Source organism: Drosophila sulfurigaster, chromosome X (genome assembly GCF_023558435.1).
Source record: "Drosophila sulfurigaster albostrigata strain 15112-1811.04 chromosome X, ASM2355843v2, whole genome shotgun sequence".
NCBI lineage: Eukaryota > Metazoa > Arthropoda > Insecta > Diptera > Drosophilidae > Drosophila > Drosophila sulfurigaster.
The window spans coordinates 6,226,711-6,246,441 of NC_084885.1; the positions used below are offsets into that span (position 1 = coordinate 6,226,711).

Sequence of the window (19,731 nt, forward strand, 5' to 3'; positions counted from 1 at the left end):
TTAATTCTAGAATGAAACAGCAGCACGAGACAAAGCTGCGCCAATGCCCCGTCGCAGCCTCTCAGCCAGCGTCAGCGCCAGCATCAGCCGGAGCTGAAGCCGAAGCCATTGCCGCTGCCATAGCCGGAGGCATAAAGAGAGCGCTCTCAACTCTGCTGCTAGCGAGAGTGCCAAAGTGGTTGGAGAAAGTAAGAGAGAGCGGGAGAGGAAGATACTGCGTACGATGGTTGTGCACACACAATTCATGAATGAAACGTTTGCTGTGGCCTGCGAATATTGGCGAAAATTTAACCACTGTGCGCTCTTTTCTCTCTCTCTCTCTCTCTCACTGTCTTGCTTCCTTTTTACGTCGTTGCGGGAGCGCGTGAAAAACGCCACTGCGTACTTACCGTCTTGCTGGAGAGCAATAACAACAACAATTTTGCATTGAAGGGATATGCGCACGTCTCCCAGACCCAGAGCAACTTTATGTGCTGGAATTTCGCGTTTTCAAGTTACCCTTGGGGTTGGAGAGCATAAAGCACGAACAAAGCAAAAACAACAATTTGGCGTGAGCGTGGAGACTGCGTGGTAGACAAAGGCGCAAAATTTGTAAATCGTAAACTGCGCGCTATTTCAATGCTTAATTTACATTAAATATTCTACTTTTTAAAATGTTAGCTATAGGCATATAGAAATTTAAATTGCGCGGTCAATGTTAAGTACTGCTGCAGTTCACGAAAGAGTTATAATGAGCTTATCGATACTTTATACATATTGAGATAGGTACGCAGTTCGCAATTTTAAATATTTTTGTATATATTTGTATATTTGTATATATTTTTATATATATACGTAAAATTTAAAATTTCGGTACGTTTAATAATACAAAGCAAGCACTAAAAAACCATTTCTACTAGAACATATTTATTTACTCAATGAAATAATTGTAAAACACATAATATAATATTATTATAATTCAATAGAAATTCTTAAACAAACCTTAGCTAATTATTCTTTCAAACGTATGTATGAAATAAGCTACAAAACTATGAAACAATAAAAGTAAAAAGTATTTAAAGAAACGTATTTTCAAAACAAACATTGCTCAATTAATTTTATGTTCAAAATTTGTTACTTGCCACAATAAGCAGCAATAGTTGTGTGTATTATTGTTAATTGAAAATAAATGATTACGTAATTTTGTTATTTTATTAAATTGGATTTAACAATAATAATTATTGATTGCATTTCTTCCTAATCAGCTGTTCAATTTATCAATGAGTGCAGCTTGCACTGCATGTTGACTTCACATGCGATAGTTTTGCAAATAATATATCGACACACCACCACAATATTGGGCATATCGATATATTGTGCAGCACTACTGAATAGCAATTTGACGCAAAATACACAGATAAAAAAATATATATGAAAATCAATTAAGAAAATTTCAATGTGTAACAGCATTGCTCAATGTTTTGGAGTCAGTTACTAAAATTACAATCAATTTGATCCACAATGAGCTCGCGCAGAACGAGATCTGGCCCCACGCTCAACTTTAAAGCGGTGCTATTGGGCGAAGGTGAGTCAAAAAATTAAAAGCAAGTCAATCATATGAGGGCTGTTGTTGTTGTTATTGTTATTGTTATTGTTGTTCCTCTTGTTGTTGTTCCTGCTCTGGTTTGTCATGCAATGCGCATTTTCAGGCTGCGTGGGCAAAACATCGCTAGTGCTGCGTTACATGGAGGACAAGTTCAACACCCAGCATCTGAGCACACTGCAAGCCTCGTTTGTGACCAAAAAGGTGACGCTGCCCGACGAGCGACGGGCCCAGCTCAACATCTGGGATACGGCTGGACAGGAACGTTTCCATGCTCTGGGTCCCATCTACTATCGCGGCTCGGACGGTGCACTGCTTGTGTACGACATCACAGATCAAGACTCATTCCAGAAGGTCAAATCATGGGTGCGTGAACTGAAGCAGATGCGTGGCAGCGAAATTGCCTTGATCATTGTGGGCAACAAGACTGATCTGGAGGAGCAGCGTGCCATCGAGTATGAGACGGCACAGCGTTATGCCCAAACGGTGGGCGCTCAATATGTAGAAACGTCGGCCAAGGAGAACGAAGGTGTCAGCGAACTGTTCGAGCTGCTCACCCAACTGATGGTCGAGCATCATGGCCAGAAACAGCAGCCAAATGACACAAATAATACCCATAGTAATAGCAATAGCAATACCAGCAATGCCCTACGTCTGCAGAGCAGTTCGAATGCTGCTGGAGGTGCGATTAGCATTGCGGATGATGCCGAGCACGATGATGATGAGAATGAGAATAATGGTGGCGCTGCTCATCGCTCCTGCTGTGGCATCTAAGGGGGCTGCTTTGTCGGCCGTCCATTGTGATAATACATATATTGTACTAGTAGATCTGTAACCGATGTGTATTTGTATATAATACTTGTGTAATTACCGTATCTCTCCTTCCCCTCTACCCCACCCTTTCATTATCATTATGATCCCTTAACGATCTTTCCCCTTAATCCGAATTTTGTCCGTTTTGTTTTTCACACCATTATATGGTTGTATTTCTCTTAACTTTCGTTAATTCAATTTCTTTTTGGTATGCGTCATAATACTTCATAACGAACTTCAAGCGATAAGCGAGTTTAACAAACTCCGGTTTTTCCGTTTAAAGCGCAATTCCGGAATGCTCTCGTGACAAAGGTGCCAAAGCGCTACGATCTAAATAATCTTTCCCTCTTCCAAACTTCGTTTCTCCCTCGCCTCACCCAACAAATTAACAACTTATTTGACACTTGAGAATTTCACAGGTTTAGTTGAAGTTTTGCAAGTGATCTTCCGGGTTGGAATTAAACTGTATGGAATGTTGTGTGATGTCTCTTAGCCGCAGGCCATTTTGGTAGCCAGTGCTATCTATAAATAAATACAAATTAGTTTCATACATGCATAAAGTTTTTTTTTTTTTCGTAAATATTAATTATTAATCTATGAAATAAAGATAATATGATTTATTCGTTGCAACAAAAAAAAAATTGTATGACCCTTTTTATTGACCGACGTCTGAACTGATTTGATGCATTCAAAATTCCCGACAATTGGGTTTGCATTTGTGTGTTTGACGGCATATCCATTATGATAATGAAGGCAAAGATTGCTCTTCAATTACCTCAATTCATTGTTGACCAAAGCGAACCACGCAATTCCTCAAAAAAAGGGGGCTGGACCCCGGAGTCATTTGCAAGCGACAATGGCGACAATACACAAAATAAAAAAAGTCCAGCTAATGACTCGAATACAATACGAGTATTACAAATGTATGGGGCATACATGTAATATATAATATAGTACTATGTGTAGGCTAGGCTAATAATCATTATCGGATACCGAGCTTTGAGGGCCGTGTGGTCGAATTCTCGAGCGTCTTGTTATTAATGCATGGTCAGGTGTTTTAGCACACAGCTGGTCAGACCAAACACACACTTGACACTCAGACAGTTAGTTGTTGGTAACTGGTAACTGGTGTCTGGTGTCAGCTAGAATCCTTAATAGCCCAGTTAACACTCGTTGGCGTATGCGAAATGAAGCTGTTGCTGCTGCTGTTGAAGACTTTTGTGGTCTATGCGTTTGTCGCTCTCTTCACGCTGATCTCCCAGCTGTTGCACAGATCGTTGCAAGTGTTGCACTCACTGGCCCCAACATGAGATATATAGGTAATATATGATTAATTGTGCTCTAATATGATTCATATAAATATTTACTATATCTTTTCTAGAAGCCTAGCAGAAAGTGTGGAAATGGTTTAAAGTATTTCCAGGAAGGCTTTTCGGCAATCGAAATACTTAAGGGTAAGTATGAAATGGCAATATATTTAGCAAAAATTACTCTCTGATAAGTTAGTATAGTTTGTTTATAGATAATAACTCTCTATATAATGTATGTAGTCTTTTCAATATCGCGCTCTCTTCAGCTTTGTCTATTGCCACATTGCACTCCATTAAAATAATAGAGCAACACCTTTATTTGATGGTATCAGTTGTAAAAAGTGAACTCCTTTTGTGTATTTTATGATGTTGTGTACTATCTTTTTACTCAGATACTATTTTGGGTTAGTTTATATAGCTATTGGAAGTGTGAAGAGATAAGCTAAGAGGGAAGTTTCATAAGTCCATAAGAATGGTTCTGGAAAGTTATGATTTATTGCACTTAAATTTGGAATGTGTATTTACAAAAATTTTAACTTTTTTAATAATCCATATTTGAGTGTAAATTTTAGTAAAGTTTAAAAATGGTCATGAAAAAAAAAACGAATGATTTTTGTAATACAAATGTGAAGGAAATAGACTAGAACATCATCTCGAACATTTAATGCAATAGTTGGATTTAATTTAATAACTTGAATTTGAGTAATTTATATAGATTTATTATATATGCATCTAAAGTTATTTTGGGATTTTGAACTTTCTAGGTACATCTGTTCCTGATTAATGTGTGACTGACTAAATGAACTACTCTCGCACTACCCACCAGGTAGGTGAAGGTGTGCAATCGATGTAAGCCCAAAAAAATATTGGCTTATCGGCCCCGCTATCAGGTATGGAGAATGCGTTATCAGTCTATCAACTGGAAGTGTTGACTGTGCCCCAGAGAGAAAGAGACAGAAAGAGAGCGAGAGTGGGAATGTGAAGAGTATAGAGATAGGGACAAATGCAGAGAGGTTGTGTATAGTTAGACCCAAGAATCAATAATGCTTAATTGTCAACACGTTCACACATTGACATCGATAATGGCCACAACGACACAACATCGACAACGACGACGACGTCGACAGCGTTCCATAGTTTCCAGCGTGGACGTCCGCCCCGCCAAGCGATAAGGGATTTGCTGAGCGCAATTAGTCAGCGCAACATGAGAAAGACAGGTATTGAATTGAAGAGCGTTCGAACAACGTTCACCTTCCTTGTTATCGGCTGACCACACGGCTGTTGCCGATGGCCGTTCGACGTGTGCGCTTCGAACCATTTCCTGCTGCTGCTATTGCAGAATGCGCCCACATTCGCGCTGGAATCTGGCGCTGCTCGTGCTCGGTTTCATTCTATTCGGTCTGCTGATCGCCGTCTACAAGATAAGCACATCTCCGTTGCTCAATCAATATGGCATATTGCGTGACTATTTGGACACCAACCGGGCGCCAAATGAAGCAGCTGCCACACGCAGCATTCTGCTGTGGAGCGACTTCTTTGGCGATGCACGTTGGAGCCTGCCCGCTGATACTTTGGGACCCGATGATTTCCGTCACGAACTCGGCTGCGAGGTGTATCAATGTGAGCTGAGTAATCGTCATGACTACTTGCCCACACTGGCGGAATACGATGCCATTGTGTACCATGTGGCACAACCATTTCCGCTGTTGCAATCGCTGCCCACGCAACGCCATCCCCATCAGACGTATGTGTTTGCCCTGATGGAGCCACCGGGCGAGACGAAGCATCGTCTCAGCGATGAGCACAACTTTTACAATCTAACCATGAGCTATCGCCTCGACTCGGATATTGTGTGGCCCTATGCCTATATGATGGATGTGGAGACCGGCGCTCGTGTGGCGCCCACTTTGCAGCCACATTGGCGTCAAGTGCCAGCCCTGGGCAGCCATGGGAATGATAGCGAAGTGTTGGAGTTGTGGCCACAGAAGTTGAAGATGGCTGCCTGGTTCGTATCGCACTGTGAGACGTTATCCAAACGCGAAGAGTTGGCCGCAGCACTGCAACAACACATTGATGTGGACATCTATGGCAAGTGTGGGACGCTCAGGTGAGTGACTCTCAAGGATTCCCATATAAACCTTACTACAAGTATATGTATATACAATTGTTGTCCTTTATAGCTGCGCTCGCGGCGATCCACACTGCGAGGAGATGCTCGACACCGATTACATGTTCTATTTGGCCTTTGAGAATTCCCTGTGCGTCGATTATGTTACCGAGAAACTCTATTCGGCAATGCAGCGTCGCATTGTCCCTGTGGTCTTTGGTGGCGCCAACTACACGCGATTCTTGCCACCGCATTCGTACATCGATGCCAATCGCTTCGAGAGTGTCGAGCAGCTGGCTTCGCATTTGCGTTATGTGGCCAACGATGTCAATGAGTACATGAGCTACTTTTGGTGGCGACAACACTATCAACTGGTCCAACATTCGCCGTTCTGTGATCTCTGCGCCCAGCTGCATCGTCCTGGCGCACAGCACAGGACACAATTCTATGGCGACATTGAGGCCTGGTGGTTCAACAGCTGCCGCTTTCAGTCACACATACGATTCTGATTCAGTACTCCACGACAACGAAAGAGAGGCCAATAGAGGAGAGGTGCAAGCGAGACAGCAGAGAGCAGTATTTGAGCACTTATCATTAACGCGACCAATTTTTTGTCTTAAAACCATTTTGGGGCGTTGAGTCAACACTGCCGCGTCTGTTTATCATGCGATGGCATCGTATAGATAATGATTTATTTACCAAGCCACTACACATGTTCGGCATGAGTTTGTTTGCACACCTTGCTTGACTAAATTTGAACAGTCAGTGTTGAGAGCAAGACAACAAATATTGTGCTTAGGTTGCCCAAGCTTTATCTACGAAATTCTGATCGTATTCCATTTACAAGAGAATTTGTTGTTAGTTTAGTTAACTACTACATCGAATTTATTTCAAATTCTCTGAAGTCTACATTTCATTGATTGTATAAATTCCGACTGCATTTGTCACACTTTGACAAATGTTCATGCATATTTTGTACTTAGATAATAAGCTAATTCATTTCTTCCTCTAAAACTACGCATTCCATCTCTCTATAGCTTACAAACTATGTATTTGTTATTTTTATTATAAGGTATTATTATTAATGATATAAGTGATCCTTATCAAAGAACAAAATTCCTCTAATAAATAAATATTTTAAAAATTATAATTGGCACTAAGAAGAAAAGTTACAAAATTTGTATTTGTGCCTTTGTTTTATTTACTATGTATCTGAGAAAAACACGTTAATAGTTGGGAGCAAACATTAACAGATTTATTTATAGAAGGTTCTTTTTTGTAGAGGTAACATTTATGAGGGGTCTGAGTCACCACTTTTTGGGGGCCCCAAAAATGCAAAAGGTAGCGGGGAAGAAATAATACAATTGTGTTAAATGCTTTCCAAGCGGATTACTGCTATCAACAGCTTTTTGAACTGAAACTGTTATGCTATGCCAGGGCTGGACTAACACGTGCGTGACTCACGAGTACGAGCACGAGCAGCGTGCTCACGCGCAAGTTTTGTGCGCAGACGCCAAGCAAATGTCAAGTGTCAAAAAAGCGCTGAACACACGACAACAATGGCAGAACGTGTTTTGTTTTTGCTCTCAGCTGCCAACCCTCGTCAATGCTCTCGTCGCTCTCTTCTTGCGTGCTCTCTTGCACCGTGTTGTTGTTGTTGTTTTCGAGGGAGCTTATGCCCGTGGGCTGAGCGTGTGAAAGCTTTCTGGCACACATTGCGTATGTCTGTGTTTGGCCTACAGGAGCAGCCGCAGGATGTCAGCTGTGTGTGTGGGTATATTCTGTGTGTGTGTGTATGTGTGGGGGGTAAAGTTTTCAATTCGCGCAGCTTTTCAGCAAGCTTTTAAAGGATACTCTGCTGCTGCGGTTTGGCAAAAGCACTTCCTATGAGTTTTCGTGACATTTTCATTCATTCTGTGCTAGATTTCCCGATAGTTCAAATCAGAGGTAACAACGAAAAGAGCTCATCATCAAAAAAAAAAACAGAAAGCAAAAAATACAGAAAACATCCAACAAAAAACCGATCCAATCCCACTCAAAAAGAATTAAAAAATATCGAAATATTGTTAAATTGAACAAATGTAAATAGTTGAAACTAATCGTAGAAAAAACAATGTTTTGAATAAGCACAGAGCGCTTTCGACTCGTCGTCATCATCTGCAATTATTTTTTTTTCTGTTCAATTGTTCTTTAAAAGTGCGCAAGAGTGAGACGTAAGTTGCATAATTTTCGTAACGAAACGAAATGAAAACGAAACAAAGCGAGGAAAACGTGTGCAACCTAAAGTGACAACGACAAATTGCAAAATTGCCAAATTGAAAATGTTTCAATACCAAGTATTCTCTTTTTTTTTTGGGGAAAATGAAAAACTTTTTTCATAACGTGTTTGACGAGTGAACTGTGAAAAGAGAAGGAAAAACGTGTAGCCAATACATATGTACATACATAGGCACTGTGTGAGTGTAGGTGTGTGTGTGTGTGTGTGTGTGAGTGTGCGTAGGCGTGCAGTCGTTATGACGCTCTCAGCTTTTTCCCCCCTCTCCGTCTCCATCGCACACATCGCTTTGCGCCTGACTCTCTGAGTGCGTCTCAAAATCATCGATTTTTCTGAGTTATAACAACAACAACAACATCAACAACAACAACAACAACAACGTGAACAAGAAGAGCGGCAACAGCAACAACAAGTACAACAAAGAGGTAGTACTACTGCCCCCCATTTACATTGACGTTTGTCCCTTTTTTTACATTAGTGTTTTTCTTTTTCTTTTTGTTGTTGTAGTTTTATTTTGTATCTCTTGCCTGTTCCCACCCACATGTAATCAAATGGGAAAACACCTTTCGAAATTCGAATTTCGTAATTTTCGCTTTTTTTTGGCTCATTCTCATTTTCATTTTCATGTTTTTCTGTTGTTTTTTGTTTGTAACCCTAAAATGTATGCTGAGCATCCGCAAGGAAATCTGCTGTTTTTTTCCCTTTTTGCTTACACTTAAAGAAAGTGTGACGTAGTGAAAGCTATCAATTTCAAGATCAAGAAAATCTATTATCGCATAAAAACAAATACTAATTGAATTCCCTTGAATTCGAAGGTCTCGCGCTTAGGTTACACTTGCCAAAAACATTTCGAGGATGGGCAGACATGTGAAGAGTCATTGAGACTGACAACTTGGCAAATGCCGTCTCATTTATCAAATTGTTTGTATGCTCTGGATACAAGTCAAGATGAATATTATTTGCATATCAAGGTTATATTTCGTTTTATTGCATTTATCAAATTCTTTTGAATTTTATCTATTTTGCGATGCGTGTTTCTCAACGTTTGTAACTTAGTATAGATAAACTCCATTAAAAACGTTATTAGAAAATATTTGCAAAAATATAGTTTTCGATTTAAAATTTGGAAAAAATATAGTTGTCAATTAAGTTGAGCAAGCAATAAACCTATAATTGAAGTCATTATTCAAAAAATATCTTCGAATGTTTAACAGCATTCTCTTATTACCAATTCTTTGATTTGTTAAATTAAACTAATATTTTATTACATCCACTTATTTTCACAACTTCTTTATGATATCTTATTATTTTAGTTATCAATATATTTTTTTAATATTTTGAGTATTTATCTCTTTTGCATTTATTATGTTTAAATCGTTGCTATTAAAATAACATTATTTTTATTGGTTTCCTTTGCATCATTAAGTCTGCTGATTTGAAAAGAAGAGATTTAGTGCTGCCACAAAACTGAATCATGTTGCATGCTGCAAGGGCACCAGAGCAAAGCTTTCGTCTTCTTTGTCTTTTGCACTTTTGCCATTTCCATTGGCATTTTCAGTTGAATTGCCAATTGGCAGCGGCTTTACATTCTTTTGGCCAAGTGTAAGCAAAGCTTTCATTGTTGCTGTCACAGTTACGTTGTTGGTGTTGTTGTTGTTGTTGCTGGTGGTGGTGGTGGTGGCGTGGTGAGTTGTGGTGTGGTATAAAAGCTTTGCCAAGTGGCAAGTTCATGTGTAGGTACACAATTGTGTCAAATTCACAACTCAGAGAGTGTATGTGTTTTTGCGTGTGTGTGTGTGTGTGTGTGTGTGTGTGCGTGTGGCTTTTCAATTTTTCACATGCAACACACACTAAAAATGGTTAAGCAAAATGAATTAATACTTTAGGGAAACTAACTAACAGACACAATAAAATACAATCGAATACACAACAAAATAAAAGGGGTTTTTCCGAGTCGAGTATTTCGGTGAAAATAAACTGGACATTGCGAGGGGTCAACGGTGCGGCGGTGAGTTTTTCTCTTCTCGTGTCTCGTAGAGCCATAGAACATAGAACTATATACTATATAACGAGTTTTGTAGCAACCCCATTAGTGGCATCCTCCTCCCAAGCAAAAAGAAAAAAAAAACACCCGCTGTTCCAATTGCTTCCCATTGCTTTAGACTCCCACGAAATCAAAATCAAAAGAAATAAAACATAGACATAATGGTTATACTACTAGCCAACTGTAGCTTACATAATCGGTCCGCGTGTTTACCCTTCCCCACAAAATAAAAAAAATAAAAAAGAAAAACACAAATTCCCGCCGTAGAAAGAAATTGGTGAATACAAAATTTTGGGAAAACTTATTCTGAATGTGTGCAAAACGTGCGTTGTGTGTGGTTTTGGATTGTATTTGCAGACCGATCTCGATGTCTCCGCAATTAGATAATGCTTAAGTTACCAAAAGGTTTAAAAAAGAAAAAGAAGAAGTCGAAAAAAGGACCAAGAACTCTTCACTGAAGAGGAGCTCGAGCAGTATAAGCGCGATCTCAAAGCCAAACAGGAGGCGGCCGCCAACAAATCAGACGCTGGCGAATCGGACGCAGCATCGGACGTCGAGGGCGTTGCATCTGCGTCGAGCTACAATACAAACACCTCAGCGGGTCATCATCATCAGAGCCAGTCGAGCGGCAGGCCAGCCGATTCGGCGGCAACATCCACATCCTTTGCAGCAACAGCGGCTGGCCAGGATTCAGGACATCAGCAGCAAAGCGCTGACGCCGCCGGCGACGAAGAATGGGCCAAATTTAAGGCATTAACCTCGGGCGTTGATAATATCTTACACAAGACACAGGACGAACTCGATCGAATCAAAAAGGAATCGTTCTACCAGCGTCTGCCATCCGCTGCCGAAAAGAAGCGACAAGAGGAGGAGGAAGCCGCCCGTCGCGAGGCCGAACGTCTCGAGCGGGAGCGACAACTTGCCGCCGAGCGTGAAGCGAATCGGGATAAGCTCGCGGAGGCTGTGGTAGAACTCTCCGAATCGGAGGACGACGCCCAGGACGAGGTCGATGATATATTTGCCACCGATTATATCGAGGCAATAACCAGCGGTGAATTACAATTAGCCGTTGTACCCGATTCGCCGGTGCTTGAATTAGACGACGGTCCCGATCCCTTTGACACTGCCTACGCGGAGAAAGTCATCGTTGGTGCGGACAAATCGAAGGACAAGTCGAAGAAACTCGTCAGCCTTGGTGCCGCCGTTGAGGTGCTCTCCGGTCGTGTAGACCGTGAGCACGCCGTTGCCCTCGCCAATCCCAAGCGGAAGCTACGCAAGGGCATTCAGAATTTGCTGCTGAGCGAGAGCGTTGATCTTGGGGATAACGAACCGGATCTTTTAGCTGCCGAACCGCAGCATAATCTCCTCGACGATCTTGTCGATGATGTGCCAGAGTCTGTGGCGCCCATCGATTTAAGTGTCTCACTGCATTTGCATTTGATTAAGCCGCAAAAAGTCGACGAGGAGCAGGAGGAAGAGGAAGCATTCGGTGGTGCACTTAATCCCGATTTAGCCGAGTTTGATGCGCTAAAGGACGAGGAAGACGACGAGTTTGCGGAATTAGCAGCGGAATCGTTGACCAAAAAAGAGGACATTACCATAGTTAATCAAGTGGTGCTTCCGGGCGCCGAACTACTTGCTGAAGAAACCAGTTGGGCTGAATTTGCACCCGAGCCAGAGGAGGAACAAACAGGTGAGTGAGGGTAAAGCAATATCCCTTGAATTGGACTAACTCTGATTGAATTGCAGGCAAACCTAAGCGACCCCCTTCCCCAGTGCGTCCGGCCACAGGACCACACATTGTGCCTGGTGCCATCTACGTGAGCGACGACGACGAAGACGAGCAGGACGACGATCCATTCAACACCAACTACGCAGAGCAAGTGATCAAAAAGACAACTGTACTCGAGGAGGACGACGACTTTGATCCCCGTGCCGAGGAGTGTCACTTGGCAGCTCCGGCTCGTGATCTCTTGGCCGGCAGTGCCACTGATCTGAGTAAGGTTGTGCCTGCCCCATTGGCACCCACACTTAGCGTCGATCAGGCGGACGAGGGACAGGACTTTGATCCCTTTGACACATCCGCAGTCAACGCTCTTGTGCAACCCAAGGCAACCGAACTGCGATTTCTCGAGCGTGAACTGCTCAACGAATCGGGTTCGAATCTCAAACACTCACTAAGCGATCCAGACTTTGATCCACGTGCCGGGCAAGAAGAGGAGAAGCCGACGAAGACAGCGCCTGTTGCGGTAGCTCAGATAACAGTCGGCGATCCGGACTTTGATAGTGTGCGTCGCAAATCATCGCTGAGTCTGAATATACAAGGCAAGAGCGTTGGTTTTCTGGTGCCCAGCGGGCAGGATTTACTGGCAGCGGGTAATGATCATTTGGGTGCCAACAAGAAGCCATTAACGCCCTATTACGCGCCCAGCGCCCAAACGATTAGCGAACGCGAATCGGAGGATCCATTCGACACATCGTATGTGCCAGAAGCGAAGCTCAGTGACGTCGAACTAAAGCACATTGAGGCCGATTTGATCACAGAGCCAACGTTGAAGCATAGCCTATCCGATCCGGATTTCAATCCACGTGCACCGCCCACTCCCGTGCCTGCGGAGGTGCTGCTGGCGGTTGAGGAGAACATCGATATCAAGGTGCTGACACCAGCCCAAGAGCGCCGACAACTGCCAAGCAACGTGCAGACGGAGGACGACGAGCAGGAGGATATTGATCCATTTGATACGTCGATAGCGGCCAATTTACAACCCGGACAGACGGAATTGAAGCTGCTGGAAAACGAACTGCTGCCGGAGAGTGCAAGACAGCCGGTGACCGGAGTGTTGGACACACAGAGCGACGCACAGGAGCTGGGACTGGGCGATAAGGTGTTGACACCGTCGCTGCCCAATCGCACAACGCAACAGTCACTGGAGGAGCAGCTAGATATAGATCCATTCGACACATCGATTGCCGAGAATCTAGCGCCCGGGGAGACGGAGATAAAGCTACTCGAAAGCGAGCTAATTGAGCGCTAAAAACAACAAATACAACAACAAAGACAACCAGACAAAACAAACAAAGCAAACACAAAACAGAAAAAACAGACAACATGGCTAATCCTTTTCTCATGGACGATGATCTCGATGGCGGCGATGTAGCCGTCAATCCCTTCTTGATGCACAGTGAACAGGATGCAGCGGGCGGTGAATCAGCGGAGAATCCCTTTGGTGAATCCGCCTCCAATCCCTTTGCCTTTGGTGGCGATGAGCTGGAAACGGAGACAGCCGACCATGTGCCCGATATTGATCCGGCGATGAGTTTCTTTGGCACCACCATCGAGGCAGAGGACGATGCACTGAGTCTCAAGTCCGCTGCCGAGGAGGATGATGAGGGCAAGAAGCAAGCAGGTGGAGGAGCACCACCGCCTCGACCACAGCCACCACAGAGCACACAGGAGCTGATCAACACGGTGTCCAGTCAGCTGGACGAGACCAGCTCAGAGCTGTTGGGTCGCATACCCGCCACACGTTCGCCCAGTCCCATCTCCATGCGGGATCTTCACTCACCTAGTCCCACGCCCGACTCGGGACTAGCCGATCTCCTGGACGTCGATGTGGATGTGTCGGACAGTGGCTCCAGTGCCAATACTCAAGGCATTGAGACGGATCTCATGGGTGGCAGCATCATTGCGGCAGCTCCAGCTCCAGCTCCAGCTCCAGTGGCAGCGGCGCCCCTAGACAATCCCTTTGGTGTGCCAACGGCGTTGCCCAATCTGCAGGGAGCGGCACCGTTGCCATCACCGGCCAAGCAGCAGCCACCGCGTCCGCCACCGCCGCGTCCAGCGCCCCCAAGGCCAACACCGCCGCCACAGCTGATGCAGGGTCAGCATGGACAACAGCAACCGGCGCCGCCGCAACGTCCGCCACCACCATCAGCCCAACCGGCGCCAGCTCCTGCTCCCGCGCCTGCCGCTGACGATCTGCTGGACATGTTTGGCAGCAGCAGCAAGCCAGCGAAACCGCCACCACCCAAGACCAAGGAGGATATACTCAGCCTGTTCGAGCAGCCAGCGGCGCCAGCTGCCAAACCCGATTTGCTCAACGACGATCTGCCCGAGCAGCAGCAGCAGCAGCAGCAACAACCTCAGCAGGCGAATGGCGCTCGAGATGAGCCCATCTTTAGTTCGCTGCTGATACGACCGGACGATAGCACCCATGACATTACCTCACAGCCACAAGCGGCAACCTTGGCGCACATTGCGGCACCGCCGGAGGCTACGCAGCGCCAGCGAGCGCCCACGCCGGACATTGAGATCACCACGGTGGAGGATCTGCCACGTTCCGATGATGAGGATGAGGAGCCGGAGCCAACGCCCGTGAAGGTTGAAGCCGAACCCGAGCCTGAGCAGCCTGCTGAACCTGAATTGCAACTGGAGCTGGAGACGCAGGCTGAACCGGTTGTCGAACCGGTTGAACCGGAGCCAGAGCCGGAACCCGAACCGATTGCCATTGAGTCGGATCAGAGTCCTCCCACAGAGTCGGCGGCCACCACTCAAGCGGCGAATGTGGAGCTGGGCAGCGATGAACCGGAGCAGATGGACACTGGACTGGATTTCCCGGGGTTGGCGAGTGGACAGCTCTCGGCCAATCCGTTTGCCAGTCCCGAGGAGGAGGACGAACCGAGTTTTGCGCCTGCGCCGATTGTCAGCAACATTTTCGCGGTGGACGAGCCGGAAACGGAACCACAACCGCCGGAGGTGCAACCACGACAGGCTCCAGCAGTGCCACCTGCCAGCAGCTATGTGAGCAACATCTTTGCCGTCGAGCCGGATGAGTTCGATGCGTTCTCAGCCAAGTTTGATTCCGTGAAGAAGGACAACATCAGCATACTGGATGGGTTCGGTGGCGGCGGCTCGGGTGCCATAACACCCACTGGAGGAGATGGTAAGTGTTCAACTCATTAATAAAGCCGAGTCAACAAAATAAAATGCGATAGATTTAAAACTTCTAAAAGAGATTTTAGTTTCTTTGTAATTTTTTTTTTAGATTTATGCTTTAAACTTTCATTGCATCAACGGTTTCTTTCTCATTTCGTTGCAGCTTGGGGTGACAGCGCTTTTGGCTCGGCGACGACAACGGCCAACGCCTTTGGTGAGGTGAACTCGGCTGACGATGGCTTCGGCAATGAGGACGATGACTTTTATGCGATGCAGGCGCCGGCACGTGCCGATTCTGTGGAGTCCGTGGACAAAGAGTTTAGCGTGGTCATACGACCCAAAGCCGAAGGCTCTTCCGGGGTAGCACCACAGTTGGCGCCACCGCCGCCACCGGCTCGCGGTGCAGCTGTAACAGCGACAACGCCACCGGCAGTCAATCCCTTCGAGGATGTGAGCGGTTTCCCAGCGCCACCGGCAGCCGCTCCCAATGCCGAGGGCAGCATCAAACGCACCGATTCACAGGATACACCACAGACGCCGCTGTACGACGAGGATGTGTCACAGCCGCTGGAGGAATTCCCGCGACTTCATTACGTCGGACCCGGATGGGAGATGCAGCTGCGTCAGCCGAACAAGAAGAAGATCACCGGCCAACGGTTCTGGAAGAAGATCTTTGTACGTCTCGTCGTGCAGAACGATGTGCCCGTAGTGCAATTACTCAATCAGGCTGGGGACAAGCAACCGTTCCAGGAGCTGCCACTGCAACCATCGTATTCGGTATCGGAGATCGGAGCCCAACAGTACGATCAGTTCGGCAAGATCTTCACCATGAAGCTGCAGTACATCTTCTACAAGGAGCGTCCGGGCGTGCGACCCGGTCAGGTGACCAAAGCAGAACGCATCACCAACAAGCTGACAAAGTTTGCACAATATGCCATCGCCGGCGACTACGAGGGCGTCAAGGAGTTTGGCAGCGATCTCAAGAAACTCGGCTTGCCCGTCGAGCATGCACCGCAATCATCGCAGCTCTTCAAGATCGGTTCGATGAACTACGAGGATATGAAACAGTTTTCCGTATGCATTGAGGAGGCACTCTTCAAGCTGCCCGCGTTGCGTGAACGTGCGCTCACATACAAAATGGAGGAGGTGCAGGTGACGGCGGTGGATGAGATCACCGTTGAGCAGGACTACGAGGGTAAAATCCTGAAACAGATCGCTCGAGTGCGTCTCTTCTTTTTGGCCTTCCTCACTGGCATGCCCACCATCGAGTTGGGCGTCAACGATATGTGGCGTCAGGGCAAAGAGGTGGTGGGACGACACGACATCATTCCGGTGGCCACCGAGGAGTGGATTCGCTTGGAGGCGGTCGAATTTCACAGTGTGGTCAATCAACAGGAGTACGAACGTACGCGCACCATCAAGTGGGTGATGAGATAGCATTGAATTGCATTTTTGTTTTAACTGAAATGTAATCCGTATTTTATGTTTTGTGTTCTATAGGTTCCAGCCACCAGATGCCAATTACATTGAACTGTTGCGCTTCCGTGTGCGTCCGCCCAAGAATCGTGAACTTCCGCTGCAGCTGAAGGCCACCTGGTGTGTCACTGGCAACAAGGTGGAGCTGCGCGCCGACATCCTTGTGCCTGGCTTCACCTCGCGTAAGCTCGGACAAATCCCCTGCGAGGATGTCTCGGTGCGTTTCCCCATACCCGAGTGTTGGATCTATCTGTTCCGTGTGGAGAAGCATTTCAGGTAATGGCGAAGTCTTTCAATATCTGCAGAGAGGATAACTGCAGCTTTATTAATTAATTATTTGTTATTTATATTATTAGTTTTTATTTAATATATTTTCGTTTGCACGACTCCTTTTAAAAAAGTTGCTTTCATTTTAATTATCAATCATCTTATTGCCCAAACATAAATACAATGTGAAAGTCTAGTAAACGACTACAAAATGAAATATTAGCAAATAGTTTATAAATAAATATTGGAACGGAAAATACTAAATGAACTTAATGAAAAGTCTTTTCTACAAAATTGTATTACTGACAGTCCATTAATTATAGTTCCATTATAGATTTTAATATAATTAAATAGTTAGTAAAAACCAGTTGAAACTTGAAAACGAATTTACTAAGTAGCTAAATACGATTTCAATATAACCAATCAAATAAGTGTCGATTGAAACTATCTAATTTAATTGGTCATTTAATTTGAAGTTAACAAAATATCCAAATTTCCAAATTACTGAATACGTGTATTGTAGCTGAAACATAAAACTAATTCGCTTTGTTACCTTGCATAGATATGGCTCTGTAAAATCGGCCCATCGACGCACGGGCAAGATCAAGGGAATTGAGCGCATTCTCGGCGCCGTGGATACGCTGCAGGAGTCGCTGATCGAGGTGACTTCCGGCCAGGCAAAGTACGAGCATCATCATCGCGCCATCGTCTGGCGCTGTCCCCGCTTGCCCAAGGAGGGTCAAGGTGAGTACTGAGAGAACTTTCATTCTTTCACTTTCCGCTGTACTGATCCCTTTACCTTACGCTTAGGTGCTTACACAACACATCAGCTGGTGTGCCGCATGGCACTCACGTCATACGATCAAATACCCAGCGAACTGGCGCCATACGCATTCGTGGAGTTTACCATGCCCGCCACGCAGGTCTCGCATACCACCGTGCGCTCCGTGAGTGTCCAGGACTCCGATGCCGATGAGCCCCCCGAGAAGTATGTCCGCTATTTGGCACGGCACGAGTACAAGTAAGTAACTGAATAACAAGTGTCGGAAGTAAATGTCACATTCGCATTCGCATCATTACTTTCTTAAATAGATGTCTTCGAAGCTAAAAGTTAATTTAATTGTTTTATTTATTTAAATAGAAATCTGAAATTCAATTTCATAGATACTATTTCTATTTGTTAATCACACTCTTAAAACTTGCTTATTCTATTCTATTCATTTAGTAAAGAACAGAATAGAATTTTATTAACACAAAAATATAACTTAATTAATAAATGATATTGTATTCACTTTATTTGTTTTGTGGGATACAAAAAGAATATGATCATCTTCATGATCATCTGCATTATCAAAGATATTCAATATAGTCTCATCATAAAATTAATTGTACACAATAAATAAATTTATTTATACAATTTATTGAATGTAATCATAAAAGTATGTTTTAAGTAAGAAAAAGATTGGAAAAACTATGATTTTAAAAATATGAAAAGAAGCCATCTTATTATTATTTTGCACAGACCCATCATTAATTAAATATTTAAAAAATGCAAGGAATTGAGATTCATGTGACAACTAAATCTGTGTAAAAAATCTGTACGCTAATCTCTCTTTCTCTCTCTCTCTCTCTCTCACATTCTCTCTCTCTCGCTGTTAGGGTTGGCATCGAGACCACGCACGGCGAGTCCACGAATGCGTATTTGGCGGCAACGCGTCCAATACGCGAGGAGTCCTCCAGTGGCACCGGTGCTAGCAAAGCAACTGCCTCGCCAGTGCCACCAAGCGACTCGGACTCGGACTCCAATTAAGCTGCATCACACACACACGTACACATATATAAAATACACACTCACATACACACACACACACACAAAGAGACAAACAATAGCGATTGCTGAATGGAAACCGAGTTTCTTAGAGTGCGACAGAAAGATGCTTTGATTAACATCCTTTGCTTTAGCCCAACGTGTTCTCATCGTATTAGTTCATTTCGTACACATTACGTATACGCGACGTGTGAGTAGCTCGATTAAATTGGATAAATTGGATTAGTTGACAATAAAAATATAGGAAAAGCAAGCACATGGGGCATGGAGAGTCTCCCAAAAAGAAAAAAAGGAATGATGGATTGTATTGCATTATTGTATCTATTATTGAGTTCTGTTGATGCGTATACTAAACATACACCTACATACTAGACATACTATACTATATATGTGTAATCTCATCACAAATACTTACGAGTAATTAGATACGTTAACCAAAGGAAGGAGAAGAAGCGACCAAACGATGCGAACAAACGATCTGAGTTATTGTAAGCGTACGTAAAGTCAACCCATACATATGCATAGAGATAATGGTTAAACAAGTTACATACATGCATATATATATATATATATATATATATATATGCAACCCAAACACACACACACACACAAACACACACGCATATATATAAATAACATATATGAAACATACTATATATACATACATATAATATATGAGAGTTCATAGTTATTAACCTATTAACTGATGTTACATACCTATACATTAAGGCGCAAGTGACAAGACAAAAGAGAAATGATAAGCAATTTCGCAAAACATCGTTCAAGTACGATTTAAGTTATCGTTGAAAGTATTCCCCCAGATCTGCATATGCATACAACTACATACATACATACTTATTATTATATATTGGAGTATCGTAAACCTGGCCTCAACAGGCTAACGCACACACACACACACATATACAGACACAAACACTCACACACACACACACACACACACACACTACATAGATTGATGAGAAGATTTTTCAAGAGTTTAAATTTATATATATGTGTTACCGCCCAAATAAAATAAAAACTGCAGTTGATGGGCATAGTTGAAATCCAATCCGATGTTTGCCACAACACTGCT

The 19,731-nt window shown here is 44.1% G+C and overlaps 4 protein-coding genes across 4 annotated transcripts; all 4 read left to right on the plus strand.

Annotated features, from left to right (window-relative positions):
- Nucleotides 1-1,355: 1,355 nt before the first annotated feature.
- On the plus strand, nt 1,356-2,945 carry LOC133847870 (ras-related protein Rab-21). Its single transcript, XM_062283141.1, has 2 exons — nt 1,356-1,564; nt 1,689-2,945. The coding sequence occupies exons 1-2, from the start codon at nt 1,501-1,503 to the stop codon at nt 2,354-2,356; spliced, it is 732 nt and encodes a 243-aa protein (XP_062139125.1). The 5' UTR covers nt 1,356-1,500; the 3' UTR covers nt 2,357-2,945.
- Nucleotides 2,946-3,824: 879 nt separating this feature from the next.
- LOC133847869 (alpha-(1,3)-fucosyltransferase C) lies at nt 3,825-6,869 on the plus strand. The gene is made up of 3 exons (XM_062283140.1): nt 3,825-3,849; nt 4,470-5,812; nt 5,886-6,869. Exons 2-3 carry the CDS (start codon nt 5,046-5,048, stop codon nt 6,319-6,321), a joined length of 1,203 nt encoding a protein of 400 aa, XP_062139124.1. The 5' UTR covers nt 3,825-3,849; nt 4,470-5,045; the 3' UTR covers nt 6,322-6,869.
- Nucleotides 6,870-10,494: 3,625 nt separating this feature from the next.
- Nucleotides 10,495-13,166, plus strand: LOC133847640 (protein stoned-A). Its single transcript, XM_062282809.1, is given in 3 exon segments — nt 10,495-10,562; nt 10,564-11,824; nt 11,881-13,166. Coding segments are annotated over 3 exon segments (2,592 nt in total). The 5' UTR covers nt 10,495-10,517.
- Nucleotides 13,167-13,240: 74 nt separating this feature from the next.
- Nucleotides 13,241-19,200, plus strand: LOC133847639 (protein stoned-B). The gene is made up of 6 exons (XM_062282808.1): nt 13,241-15,074; nt 15,231-16,488; nt 16,568-16,819; nt 17,373-17,554; nt 17,621-17,831; nt 18,470-19,200. The coding sequence occupies exons 1-6, from the start codon at nt 13,241-13,243 to the stop codon at nt 18,618-18,620; spliced, it is 3,888 nt and encodes a 1,295-aa protein (XP_062138792.1). The 3' UTR covers nt 18,621-19,200.
- Nucleotides 19,201-19,731: the final 531 nt, after the last annotated feature.

Bases quoted from the DNA above. Each gene is read 5' to 3' on its own strand.
- LOC133847869 (XM_062283140.1), top strand. From the start codon at position 5,046: ATGCGCCCACATTCGCGCTGGAATCTGGCGCTGCTCGTGCTCGGTTTC. The intron at 5,813-5,885 runs GTGAGTGACTCT...TGTCCTTTATAG, and splicing joins GGCAAGTGTGGGACGCTCAG to CTGCGCTCGCGGCGATCCAC.
- LOC133847639 (XM_062282808.1), top strand. From the start codon at position 13,241: ATGGCTAATCCTTTTCTCATGGACGATGATCTCGATGGCGGCGATGTA. The intron at 16,489-16,567 runs GTGGGTGATGAG...TGTGTTCTATAG, and splicing joins GAACGTACGCGCACCATCAA to GTTCCAGCCACCAGATGCCA. The intron at 16,820-17,372 runs GTAATGGCGAAG...TACCTTGCATAG, and splicing joins CGTGTGGAGAAGCATTTCAG to ATATGGCTCTGTAAAATCGG.
- LOC133847870 (XM_062283141.1), top strand. From the start codon at position 1,501: ATGAGCTCGCGCAGAACGAGATCTGGCCCCACGCTCAACTTTAAAGCG. The intron at 1,565-1,688 runs GTGAGTCAAAAA...GCGCATTTTCAG, and splicing joins AGCGGTGCTATTGGGCGAAG to GCTGCGTGGGCAAAACATCG.